This window comes from Carica papaya, chromosome 7 (assembly GCF_054855325.1).
Source record: "Carica papaya isolate Zhongbai chromosome 7, ASM5485532v1, whole genome shotgun sequence".
NCBI classification, from domain to species: Eukaryota; Viridiplantae; Streptophyta; class Magnoliopsida; order Brassicales; family Caricaceae; genus Carica; species Carica papaya.
The window spans coordinates 13944146-13958884 of NC_142315.1; the positions used below are offsets into that span (position 1 = coordinate 13944146).

The 14739-nt window shown below is 32.1% G+C and overlaps 1 protein-coding gene across 1 annotated transcript; it reads right to left on the reverse strand.

Moving 5' to 3' along the window:
- Nucleotides 1-855: 855 nt before the first annotated feature.
- Nucleotides 856-8667, reverse strand: LOC110817638 (casein kinase 1-like protein 1). Its single transcript, XM_022046266.2, has 14 exons — nucleotides 8137-8667; nucleotides 7928-7968; nucleotides 6441-6510; nucleotides 6146-6294; nucleotides 5937-6032; nucleotides 5771-5841; nucleotides 5337-5398; nucleotides 5150-5213; nucleotides 4987-5071; nucleotides 4772-4898; nucleotides 4560-4642; nucleotides 4421-4484; nucleotides 4027-4169; nucleotides 856-1465 (listed from the first exon to the last, which is right to left on the reverse strand). The coding sequence occupies exons 1-14, from the start codon at nucleotides 8210-8212 to the stop codon at nucleotides 1193-1195; spliced, it is 1404 nt and encodes a 467-aa protein (XP_021901958.2). The 5' UTR covers nucleotides 8213-8667; the 3' UTR covers nucleotides 856-1192.
- Between the last annotated feature and the right edge of the window lie 6072 nt (nucleotides 8668-14739).

The window sequence follows — 14739 nt, forward strand, 5'->3', positions numbered from 1 at the left end:
TGTATTTATGGATTGATTTCGTAATCATTCATAACTAGTCGGTGTCTCATTTACTCTTTTTAGAAATAAGTATAAACGGTTGCGTGCATAAATTTGTAATCAATGTAACCTAATTTAAATTAATAAACTGTAATAAAACTTCAAAAGAAGTGTTCAATTTTGCATGCGTGAATTGTGAGAAATATTATGATATGATGAATTCACTTAAAAAGTGTTTGGAACATCAATAATTTCTTAAATTTTATATCAATTAATATTTTAAATATATTTATATAATTTTATTACTATTTTTCTTATTGAGTATTTAACACTCACCCTAAATTCAAATTTACTTTATACTGACTTGGATGGTCTTCCTGAAGAACCATGTCTAGATCCCTTCCGGGATGAGTAAAAGAGAAGAATAGATTTTTGTATGTTCTGATTTTTTGAAGGCTAGTTTTCTAAAACTTTTGTTTTCTTTAAACAATGTAAATATAACTGATAGCCTTATTAGCCTCAAAATACAGCACATGCATATTTGTATGGGATGTGAATTTCTACAGTAATGTAATTAAATCCATTTTTATCTGCTATTTTCAACGTTGGTTCCCTAATTGGCATCAGGACGTTGCCATTATTTTTTTGTTTTGACCGTTTACATCAACTCAGTTCAATACTGAACATATTCTTGTGATATTATAAAGGAAAATTCATTTCGAACCTTCACCAAGACATTACGCTTTCCTTTTTCTCTTCTATAAGGAAGCAAAATCACTATAATGAAATTTTGAGTTTAACTGGGCTACAAAATTCAATCTTCTCCGGCCTTCAATCTCCAAAAATTGCATCCTACCGTCTCCTCCGTCAGCCTCATTTGATACAAATTCAATTACGACCATTTATTCGTTGTTACCAACAACCGTATCGAAGTATTCATTTTACACGAAAAACAACCTCAAGTGAAAATTTTACACAGAAAAATAAGGAAAGACTAAAAGCGCCTAAAAATTTCTCACTTGTCTTCCATATTATCAATTTTCTGGATGGATATTCTCATTTTGCCTTCTATGCAAATTAGTCTATGCATCAGTTCATGCATCCGGCGCCCCGTAATTCAAATATTCAAAGTGCAATCCCTACTCTACTCAATTGTGATAGCACACCCAGCAATTCATGATTTTACAACAGGGCCCAGAGATTAGAAAGAAACCTAATAATGAACCCTCTCATCACCATCAACGTGCAGGCCCTCAATGCCCTTGAGAGCAGATTCGTAGTTCTTTACATTAGCGGCTCTAGCGGAAGATGAGCGCTTGGGGTCTGATGATCCACCACCAGTAGAAATTCTGTGCATTCCTCCAAGGCCTGAATCGGTTGTCCGAGATTGCTGGGGCTCATCACTTCCAGCAAATGCATCGCGACTGCTTGACATGGCAGCCCGCCTTGAGGATCCACCACGTCCCAATAATGTTGAACCAGACAGCTGTGAGTCATATAACTTAGCATGTCAAAGAAAGAATCCAGGCTTGAATATTAAAGACTGCAAAGTGGACAGAATTGCTAAATAATAAAAATCAGAGAAGAGACGTTCCCATGATAAGAGTGATATGCTGCCTAATTTATCAACATTAAAGATAAAGCAAACCCAAAAAGACGTTCCCATGATAAGAGTGAAGCTCAGTTGGCAGTCTGTTACTGGAGTCGTATGCTGGAATTAAAGCCCTATTACAAGCCTGCTACGGCAAGCAAAGACAACAGACACTTGGTCCTAACCGTTTTCCAGAGCATCATATCATCCAACCATTAACTTTATTTTACTACAAGGATTAAGTATTAAAAAGATCCAAGTTTTACCCAAAACAAATAGTATGTAAAAAAGTAAATTTTTTCAAAAAAAAAAAAAAAGTATGCAAAAAAAGTAAAGTGGCATAACTTCGGCAATTGACAACATAATAATAATAATAAATGGACGTGACCCTGCTAATGGGCAAAAAAAAAATAACGGGCAAAACATATTTATTATCCATTGGCAATTACATACACATGGTATGGAATATATATGTACATGTGCATATGTGTTTGTGTATATACATCTATAGGACAATATGTAATTTGCTACAGAGAAAAAGAGAAATTGAAAGATCAACCAAAAAATTTTATTCTTTGAAGTATTAGAAGCTGACAGGAAAAAAGAATGACAAACTCAAAACCTTTTCCTTCGATTAGCAAGAAGGAAATAACAAATCAGTAATCTTACTTTCTAAACCAACAAAAGAACAAAAAGCATAGGCATATTGATAACTGTTTCAAATTTTTAAAAACAAATCAAGGAAAAGTAAGATTTGAGAAGTACAGACAAATCAGTCATTTTACTTAACTAAAAGGAGAAAAAAGCTCATGATTTAATTACATTAAAAAACAAAACAAAATATTATACTGGAGAAAGTTAAAAAAAGCAAAAAAAACTGATAATTTCATTTTAAAAAATACAACTGTAGGATTAACTAAAAAGGGGGAAAAAAAGGCAAAATGGTTTTAGCCTATACAAGGGCAAAAATGACAATTTAACACCAAAAAATTAAGATTAGATCTGCAAGTTAATATGACCAAGGAAAAAAGAATAAGTTGGTAAATTTGTTAAGAGAAAAGAGAAAAAAGAGTTCACATAAAATGATATTATTTTTTAAGGTTACAAACACAAAAGAAAAAAGAAAGACAAATAGAAGACAGATCAATAATTCTTCCCTTAATTAAAAGGAAAAATATATACATATTGCAATCTTATTTGGCAGGAAAAAGTCAAAAGAGCGAGTATAAGAGGAGAAAAAAACATAAAAAACCAAAAACAAAGCAGCAACCATTTTTAAAGAAGCTATTTAGGTACGAATTGAACAATTTTGCTTCAAGACAAGTATAATAAATAAAAATAATAAAAGAAAAGAAATTGATTATCCTTGGTCTTTATTCTTTCCGTAATATAGGCTCCTAGGTCAATGAAATAAGCATGTACCATATATAGCATAAGTCATAAGCATCTCTAATTCAATCAGTCAAAAATTGTCTTTCTTAACATAGAAATATATACATAGACATATCATGTATATATGGAAATAAAATCTATCCAATAGGACTCTGACTACTATCAAAGGTTTAGAAGATATCTACCTAGCCATTAGACAATGGAAGAAAGGAAAAAGTAACAGGTATACTGACTGAAAAAAGACAAGTTGATAATTTCATTAAAGAACAAACTACAGAGATCAATCAAACGACGGCAAAAAAATGAAGACACATCTGACGAGGCATATATAGTGAAAATAATTTAATTCGAGTTAGAAAAAAAGCTGAAATGATTTCATTAAGGAAAAGATCGATGAGTCAATTAAACCAATATGAAGAAATGGGGTGGAATAAACTGGTGATTCAATTAGAACAGAAGAAATAAAAGAAAGAGAAAAAAGTTGAAAGTAAAAGAAAAAATGGAAACAATGTCTGCCGAGAAAAAAGACAAAAATACAACTACTAAGAAAAACGCATCCATTTTTGTTAGATGGAGAAGTGGCAGCATAAATTTAGAAACCGTCAGAGATCAAATTGCTAAATAGCAATTAAGCAAGACAAGCAACTAAGTGGGTGATAAAGTTGCACAATAATATCCATGGGAATGGATTATAATGAAGAACCACAGATAATGGAGCAAAACAAAATACCATAGACTCCGATGACAGGTAAATGCTTTTGTATCTAGGGAACCTCATAGATTGTTTGGCTGACACTCTCTCGGTGCCATGTACCATTCCATCTTTTGTGAAAAAAGTTGAGTAAGCAAAATACCACTATTATCCATTTAATGACCTGGTGCAAACTACCATTAGAGGAGGACCAATCCATGATTAAGGTCAATCTGATTGGGAAGGAATAGTCCATCCAATCCTTGGAAGCATGCATCAAACAATGATCAACCCAAGTAAGAGCCAAATGATTTTCTTCATGTTCTTTAGGAAACCTAAAACCACTTTTTTTTGAAACACTAAAACCACTTACTATTGCGTCTCTGGAAATTGCTGCATCATTAGGGACTGCATGTTTCTGCTTCGGGAGACTGACCGAATTTACAATAGGAGCTGATAGTCTCCGCCTAGAAGAGTCAACAGAAGACAAAACTGCTGGACGCCCTTCTTCCCCACCTGCAACAAGAGGTAAATGATAGAAATCAGGTTCTGCATGTTATAAAAGAATTTACGAAGAGAAGGATAATAACATCCCTAGCAAGATACATAAAGATAATATAACAAGGTAAACATGAAAAGGACTGACATTAGCATTGAGGTGAAATTAAAAGAATAAAAAAGGAACATCTATTTAAAAGCTTAGATTGAATACTTAACCCCTTAATCGCATAATTTCACATCAGTTTAAGATCCACATAAGGAATTACCTGTTTGTCTGTCAGCATTGGCAATGGCAGGGGACATTCCAGAACTAGTTCCAACACCAGGGCCCTAAGAGAAAGAAGCATTATAGAAATGCATCTAACGCCATCGATGAACCATATAAGCAAACTATTTACAACTTACAAGGGCACGAGATGGCGGTGTGGCTAGCTGTGATTGCTGATACTTCAAAATGGTCCAGTCAAAAACATAATCAAACTGAAAGCCTACAGCAACAACAAGCAGTTACAATGTAAATTTGAAACTGTACTACCAAATTAATATTTCTTTTTTTAAGCTATCACAAAACTCAAACCTCGTTTGAGGGGGGGAAAAAAAAAAGGTAGAACTCAAACCTTCTCGAATGAAAAGGTCACGGAATAGTCTTTTCAGATAAGCATAGTCAGGCTTGTCATCAAATCGAAGTGAACGGCAGTAATGGAAGTATGAAGCAAATTCTGTCGGATAGCCCCGGCATAGGGCCTGAGAAACAGAAATAAGTTCCAGTCAACATTTGTTTAGCAGGATATAATAAGAATTTCCTCATAACCACATTACTCTGTAAACTTACTTCAATTGAAGTAGAAACCTTTTTTTCACTGATTTTCTCATACTTTTGTTTTTTAGTTCCCGCTTTCAGTCCCTGCCAAGGAAGACTAAAGAAGACATCGGGCATCATTAACAAATTTTCAACAGATAGGAAGACAGTAATGTGCGTAGTTAGTAACAATCACCTTCCTCTCAAGAAGTACATAAGGACATAACCAAGTGATTCTAAATCATCCCTCCGACTTTGCTCTATGAATTCCAAAATGTCATGAAAGAATAAAAGAAAGAGACAAAAATGGAACAATAAAACCTAGTGCCAAAAAAGAACATGAATAAACAAAAATGAAGTGTGGAAGGATGGAAAAGCCTTACCAATGCCGAGATGAGTATTCATGCTGGCATATCTTGCAGTTCCAGTCAGATTCTTGTTTTCTCTGCAATATTCATGATCCAAAATAATAATGAATTCTGTGCCTGTTACCAAGATACTTTCCAATAGATAAGTAGAAAAATGAAACACTAGATGGAAGAATATGAGTTGAAAACCTAATTGCTACTGCATTCCAACAGCATTGAGTACAAAGAAGTAACATCAACAGAGATTAGAAGGATTAGGAAAAAGGAACAATGAAAGGCAAGAAAATTAGGCAGAATGACATCCCACAGATGCAAACCAGATCAGCGGAACCAAATTGACAAAAAGTTAAGTCTTAGAACTTCCCACAAGACTCAAGAACATTACATTCACAAACCACCTACATTTCCCATGTATACATTACTAGCAGCCAATTACATGTTCTTCTTACCTGTAAGGAATATGCTGATGAGTTGAACTATCTCTGTACTTCTTAGCCAAACCAAAATCAATAATGTACACCTGTACAGAAGGAAATAACATCATAATAATATGACTTTCTTGCATGAAAAATTAAAAGATATAAAATCTTTTTCATTAAAATTAGGATGGTAAACCTGATTTGCTCGCCGTCCCAAGCCCATGAGAAAATTATCTGGCTTGATATCTCGATGCAGAAATGATTTCGAATGAACAAATTCGACACGATTGATCTTATAAGAAATCAAAAAATAGAATGAATAAATCATTTTCAGAAGAAACTGTTTTGATCCAATTTCAGAAGAAACAACTTAATATTACAAAGCATAATATCCATGTGACATACCATTTGATCTGCAAGCATGAGAACTGACTTTAAGGAGAGTTTTCTACTGCAGAAGTTAAACAGATCTTCAAGACTAGGTCCAAGCAAATCCATCACCAACACATTGTAATCTCCCTCAACACCAAACCATCTCACATTTGGAATGCCAGCTGGTAAAAATTCTAACATCATCACCAGTAATGACAAAATAAAAGCAGAGTAGTTCCAAAAGTAAAAAAAATATAATTAACTCATATTAACCAATTTTCCAATTTATTAAAAAAACTTTTCTCTCAGAGAACAAAAATGTAATTACTTCCTCCCTGCAGAATTCTGTACAACTTTGATTCATACAGCAACTGTGGATGTTTTGTCTTGACGTTTTCCTGAACATAAGAGACAATGTCACATCTTATTCACCAAAATGAATCATGGACAATTAACAATTTGAACCAATCACCAACTCGTTTTGACAGAAATATTTTCTCTTTCAATTTGATGATCACCCATAAATTAGGAAACCAGAGGGATAGCACATTTTAAAAAACATATCAAAGTCTACAAGAATTGGAATTTCATCCTAGAATAAAAATTAGACTGTAAAGAAAGCATCATTATTTTATGAAAAAGAAAAGCATCATTAATCATCAAACATAGTCCATCCTTTTCACAAAAATGATTAAATGACAACAAGAATTATTTATTTTCAAATTTATGCTAAAAATAAAAATTCTAGCTTATTCATTCTAAGACTTAATAATCCTTTCTTTCTAAAGAATCAGCTTAGCAAATTTAATCATAAACGAACAGAGTACATGTTTTATCTATATACCCTCATCTTCAGCAAACAGAAGAATGAATGCATGGGTCGTCAAATTACTCCAATGTCATAGTATTTCACTTAAATTTATTAAGATCGACAAAGACAAGTTGCCCGCATGACAATCAGCCAAAATCCAGTCATTGCAATAAAACTTTATGACTTCCAAATTAAAAAATAAAATCTGCTTTTCGGGGACAGCAGTCATATTGGTTCTCCCACAGTTGAAAACCCAGAGAAATGAGATGGAGTATTGGTTACATCAAGGGATAGCAACAGATGAGTTCCTCGTTACATGTAGCGGTAAAGGGCTAGCCACAATTTCAACCTAAATGGAGCACAGAAATTTCACTCTCTAGAAGAAAAAAGATATAATGACATCAAATCAAGAAATTTGGCAGGAGACTTGTTATTTGCAAAATGACTCAAACAAGCAGGTAAAATGGTCAAAACAATCATTCATCAAACTTAGGAATGTGCAGCCAAAAGTGACAAATGCAAGCTTAAATAAACCTTTGGTAGTCAGTTAAGGATCAGTAAAGCATGAAATGCTCTGAACTACCCACATTTTCTTCCAGTGTCATTTCGTATTTAAACAGGCATACTGCTTTCAAGACATTACCCACGAGTTATCCATCACATTGTCATTCACTTCGCGTTTTAAACCGAAGGAGCCCAACTCTAAGTTTGCCTGTTCTAATTCTGGAATGTGCGTAATTAACAAGAGCTTATATGTACTTTTACTTGTTATGAAGACCTACATTTCAACATCATCTACTAACCTAGGAATCAAGTTCTATTTAACTAATACATAAAAGTTAAGCAAGTCAAGACCCTAAAAGAGGGTCCAAACTCCAAAAATTGAAATTAACGTATAAGTTGGAACCAAGCCGCTAATTCACCAACACCATATTATCTACCAGAAGCCGCAAATTCAATAAAATTAAAGAAACCAAAGCGAAACCGGCAGCAAGAACACTCACAAGCTTAATGGCGACCTCTTCATTTGTTTGAATATTAGTACCTGCAAATTTACAATTTCACAGGGAAAAGGAAAAAAAAAAGAGAATTACATCAATTGAAAAGCCAATAAAACACACCCTGAAAGACATAAGAAACAAATCAAAGAATATTATATCTATACATATAATAAAATATAAAAAGAAAGAGAAAGAAGAAGTCAGGAACGAACCAAGATAGATCTCCCCAAAGGAGCCACTACCGATCTTCCGACCGAGCCGAAACTTGTTCCCCACACGAGGCTCCATCAACACAACAAATTAGAAACCGAAACCCTATCGCAATCTCACAATCCCCTACCTAAAAGAATCAAATTATCACGTGACACAAGAGAAAGAAGAAACAACTGTAGACGAAATCAAGGGCACCGACGATCCATATCCGTGAAGATAAGAATGGAAAAGAAAATTGGAGGGGTAAGGAAGAAAAATTGAAGGAAAATGGGAACAAAGATCTAGGGTTTGTGAATATCGGGAAAGATTTTTGAAGCTTTTTTTAGGTAATTACGGTTAGGTTAATCGGAGAAGGGACAATTAGGAAAGGGGAAGATGGAGGTGGGCATTAGCATCATCTGTTGTCTCTCTCCAAAAACTCTCTTCTTTTCTCGCATCGTGGGTTTTGATTCAATCGAAGCAGGACTTCGGACGACGAACAAAGCTGAAATTTTTTTTTTATAAAAAGAGAGGGAGAGAGAGAGAGATGCTTGTCCAGGCGTGTCAACTACGCGTGTCGAGGCTTTACCCTGGGAGTTTGTCGGGTGGGGTCCACGTCACGTGACTTTATCCACTCACGGAGGATCGCATTCACCACCTCGCTGGTTCACAGATCTCCCTGCGCCCGCAGGCACATTAACAGACCCTTCTCATGCCAACCATCCAAACAACATTCTGTATTCCCTTTTTTTAAAGAATAAAACATATATAATATTATAATATATAATAATTATGTATTTATCTTAGTTAATTAAGGTTTTAAGTTATGTTCATTGAAAAATTCTTTAAAATTATATTACAGTTATTTCCAGATAAGATAACAACTTTTTAACTTTTAAAGCCAGAACTTTTATAATTATTTTCACTAAAGACACTACAATTTAGTTATTAGAAGCATTTTAACCCTTACAGTACAAATACCAACTGCACCATACAAGCACTAGTCGATCAAAAAAATTATTATATGGTGTTAGTAAAAATTTTATTTTTAAAATGTATTTTTGAATTAATGCATAATTTACACATGGTTAATTAGTCAAAAAGATGGTTTAATTTAAGTGATTTTTGAACATAAGATTTTTTTAAAATATGTCAATAAACTAATAATAATTATTATTCGATTTGATTTTTTTATCTAAGATAATCGAATATAAATACGTATGATCTTATCAAATATTTGAGGATTAAAATTATTCATAAGACAAATGTAATTTTTAATGTTTGCATCATAGATATTAGTGGTTTTTCAAAATATTTTGTATAAATTTAAATTTTTATAGTTATTAATAAAATATTTAAAGATATCAATTAATATGAATATAAGGGTATTGGTTTTTATAACATGATAACCATTTAAATTTGTTGCAATCTAACTAAAGCGATTGACTAATAGAGTTTGGTACTATTCATAATTTTATATCTTTACAAGAAATAATAAATGGAGAGAATATACATATATGGCGTCATATTGCAATTTTTGTTTAGATATAACAATAAAATAAAAAACAATAATAATGATAATAATAATAATAATAATAATAATAATAATAATAATAATAATAATAATAAACATTAAATAATAACGATAATAAGGTTTAGTGAAGTGACTATTAGAAAATTAAATAAAATTCAATTTATCATAATTGTAGAGATATTATTTTTATTATTAGGATAAAATTATCAATTTAGTCTCAACTTTTATTTGTTTTTCATTTCAGTTTTAAATGTTTTTTTCTTTCCTTGCAAGTTAGTTGTCAAATTTTTAATCTTTTTTAGAAATACTAACACTATTATTTTTAACTGAAATATTCATAAATAAGTTAAAACTTATTTAACAACAAAAAACTACTTATAGCTTATGGCATGGAGAAAATTTAAATTAAAATTAAAGTGAAAAATTAAAATCATATATTCGTCTCTCCCCATCTTCATCTCTCTTTTCTTTTACTCTCTCTCTCTCTCTCTTTCTCTCCTTTATTACTCTCCATTTATCTCTCTCTCACATCATTTAACCTCTATGTTCACTATCTCTCTCTCTCCACCATGGAACGTTCTCTCATCTCTCATTCTCTCTACGCTTTCTTCAGCCAAGTTCTCTCATTATTTTCAACCAATTTTTTTAGTGAAATTGAATAGTACTTTACTAGGAAGGTTACTAGGAACATTCTATTTTAAATTAGAGCCCTGATTTTAAAAAAAATCTACTAAGGATGTCGAGTTCAAACTAAAATAAAATTCAAGAACCTTAACATCACACTATTCGGTCCTAAGATTATAATGTAGTTCGACCCAAAATCAAAGTTTATTTAAGCCAAAATATGAGTGTAACCTAACTTTGCCTCACTTCAAACTACAACTTGGTGACATTTAAAAAATCGTAGGTTTTTCTCTTTAGTTTACAACTATAATGAAAAGAGATAACTATCGTAAAAATGATAAGAGAGAGAGAGAGAGAGAGAGAGAGAGAAGAGAAAATGATGAAAGTATGAAATGAAGAGAGCTACAGGATGATAATGACTAAACTATGATGATAATCGAGCACATTGAAGTTAATTAACCGATGAAGTAGGGAATAAAAGTACAAAAAACCTCGTTTTAATAATTGAGTGACCTATAACAGAGAGAAAAGTTTTTGTGCAAGTTCTTATAGGAAGGCTAGTAAGAATGCAAAGGGAATGAAATGAAGATTTCAAATAAAAAAGGAGGAGAAGTTTTTTTCTTTTAAGGGTTCTTTGAGAAAATTGAGTTGAAAAGGGACGAAAAAAAAAGATTAAAGAACAAAAAAAGAAAAAGATAAAAAAGAGTTAGAGGAGTCAAAATCTCACTAACAGAGAATTGAAAGGAAAATTACAGAGAAAAGAAAAATATCAAAGGTTTTGATTTGAGAGAAGGTCAGGATTATGTGAAAGATATTATTGAAGGAACAAATGGAGAAAGTTTAACCAAGTGATTATGGAAAAAGATCACTGTGGCATATGCACAACATCTTATATATATTTATTTTTGCCTATTTTACTACTTTGATTATGTTTCCTTTATTATTTGATTTATTCCTTTTGTACCATATCATATACGAGATTATAGGGAAAATACTTGTATATATAAAAACATATTATAATCAATAAAATTAGCCTAGTTTAGTAAATTTTTATGGTATCATAGTAAGATTACAAACTATAAATCTGAACTATGACTGTCGAAATTATACCTTCTAACCAAATTGTTGAAGGTTCTCCATATTACCTACACCTATCTGACTATCAAGGCTTAATTTTTGTCACACACTTTCTTAGTGAAAATAGAGACAACTACTTCACTTGGAGGTGCAATTTTATGACTGCACTTCATTCCAAAAATAAAGCTAGTTTTATGAATGGAGTGATTAAAAAACCTGACACCAACTCACCAGATTTTCAATCCTGGATGCAATGAAATGTGGTTATTATATCTTGGTTAACAAACGCACTTGTTAAGGAGATTCAAGATCATGTGACCTATATTGAGACAATAAGAAAGGTATGGGAAGATTTGGAACAAAGATTTACTCAGGGCATAACACCTAGAATATATGAGTTGAAACGAGCAATAACGCTCTTACATAAAGAAAAATCCTTTTTTGGCTTATTATAAAAAATTAAAATCTATTTGGGATGAATTACTGAGTCTCAATCCAATTTTATTATGCACTTGCGAGTGTAAGTGTGGTGCAGCAAAATGTATACAGTCCATACGTGAAAGAGAAAAGGTATTTGATTTTCTAATGGTGCTTGATGATGTTTATTCAATTGTTATTGATGATGTTTATTCAATTGTTAGGCCACATATATGGAGTGTAGATCTTTGCTAAACCTTGGGAGAGCCTATATTATTAGAACACAAAAGAGAAGCAATGATCATTTGTGATAACTCGAACTCCCACCATTGAAGGAGCTACATTATTCGTAAAAGAGAATGAACTGAAACAAAAAAAGAGTGACAACAGAAATAGAAATCAATTTCCACATTATGTTCATTGTGGGGAAACTAATCAAAATAAGGGATATTATTTCAAGGTAATCGATTACCAATCAGATTGACCTAAACTAAGAAATAAGAGTGGCAAACAAACTAAAAGTGATCAGCCTATTGCAAGTGAAAATTAATCAGAGAACATTGTTAGAATAAGGACATCTTTCGACATAGCTTTTATTGCATTAGAAAACAATAAAAATTTGTCAATTCCATGTTTGAATTTTGCACAACATCAGTAGTTGTTAGTTGTTTTAAAGGTCTGAAAATAATGAAAGGTAATCCATTTACGAATATGACACCCTCCAATTTTTCAGGTAAGGAGAGTGATGAGTGGGTCGTGGATATATAAGCTACAAACCACATGACTTATGACATTAAATCTTTATCCAAACCTATTCTTTAACCCAATATGCCACTAGTGTAAATTCCCAATGGTGTAACAATTAAAATTCATGTTATGGGTCAAATAGACCTTGGAAACAAACTGATACTTGAACAAGTTCTGGGAATTCCTAATTTTTATTTCAATTTACTATCTTTTAGCATATTAACAAAAGATTTAAATTGATTGGTGATCTTTCTACCGGATAAATAGCAAAATGGTTTCTATTATCTGGAGTTGATGAGATGGGAGAACGCCTTTATTGCTATTGATATAATTGAAGTGAATTGCAAATAAATCACATTCATATAGTTCTGAATTTATCTATTTCATTTAATTTCAAGAAGAATTTGGTTTGTGATGCTTGTTATAGAGCAAAAGAGACTCAATTATCTTTTTCTGTTAGTATGATTGAGACCATGGATTTTTTTATTTAGTCCATTATGATATTTAGGTCCCATATAAAACAAAATCTTATTCTAGATCTCATTACTTTTTGACTGGGTAGATGATTTCAGTCGAGCAACATTAATGCGGAACCTTAGATAAAAAACTCACACAATTTCATTTAAAAGTATCAAATAAATTGATTCTATAGAAATCATCTTTACTTAACCCACTATCAAGAATGATAGAAATTAAGGTCACTGAAAATGAAAGAAATAGAATAAAAAAATAAGACAAGGTCGTACCTTGATAAGTAAATCAACTCCTTGCTGAACAAGATGGTAGAAAAACCTTTATTGAAAAGGAACACTCTTGATATTATTGAGATAATTTCTGAAGTCTTACAATAAAGACTTGATGACTTATTTGTAAGATAGGTCATGTGAATAAAAAAGATAATAAAAATCTCTTAATTTAAAATTATAATTTCGAAAGAAATTAATTAAAATTAGTGTCTAAATCTTTAACTAAGTGTAATTACATAAAAAATTAATTAAAATTAAAATCTAAATTCCTAACTAAGTGTAATTATATAGGAAATTAATTAAAATTAAACTATAAATTCATAACTAAGATAGATATGGTATAACCCAGTTTCTTGGCTGATTGCTTCATTTTCTTACCCATTTTCATCATGTGCTTAAAGCAAGTTGATGAGACTATTATGCCATTGGGTTAATTGGTTGGGCTTGTTTTTCTCTTCTTTTGGATGGGGCCTTCTCTTTGTAGTCCTTGTCCATGCTCACATCATCCTCTCCCCCTTCAAAAATGATTCGTCCTCGAATTGAACACTTCTTATATAAGGGTTTCACCAATTTTGTTTTCTTTGAAATATGTCCTATAAAACAACACCATTAAATAAAGAAGGTTTGAGGTGAGTTAATATTTTTTTCTTGAAAGATGGCATCTTTAGCTCCTTTTTTTCATATAGTAACATTCTTTCTTTAGATTGCTAAATCCTTCATTTCCTCCGGACTTTATGACGTTTTTGAGTTCTTGCTGATCTTTAAATACCTCCTTAAGTGATAGCGGCGCAAGTGTAAAATTCTTACCATTATGTTAAAGGAATAAAGATTCTTATGGCTATTATAAGTTGGACGCTTACATGCTACCAAGGTCTTCCAAGTAGGATGTGACTAGCATGTATGTGCACATCACAATGTAATTTATTAGTGTATCACCCAACAGAGAAGGAAATTAATACCTATTTACTCACCTTCATCTTTCCACAATCAGTCAACCACTGTAACTTGTAAGGGTGAGAATGGCGCATGCATGTTAACCTAAGTTTATCAACTAGGGTAAAACGTCTCAGGAAAGGATTAAATCCTATAGGAACGAAAGACTTTGGCGCGCACAATAAAGCCTCAAGTTAAAAGACTAAAAATCTATTTAATTCTAATATTCTCCTAATTCAAAGATTATAGTAATAAAAAAATATTAAATGGATAATTTATTCCTTCTCTCTTGGCCGATTTGGATAAGCTTGCTTTTGAATTATTCCATGTGGTGTAATTCCTCCTCTAGCTGTAAAACGTAAATAAACATGTGAAAAATAAGAAAAATGAGTTCCCTTTCGGATAACACTTCCTCTTGTGTAGATAAGGCTCCCTCTCCTCTAGGATTAGCTTGTCGCATGGTTGTTTTTCCTTTGAGGATTCTTTTATCATGTTTATCTACTTTAACTACTACATTTAAGTCCAACAAGGACTCACAAAATTGA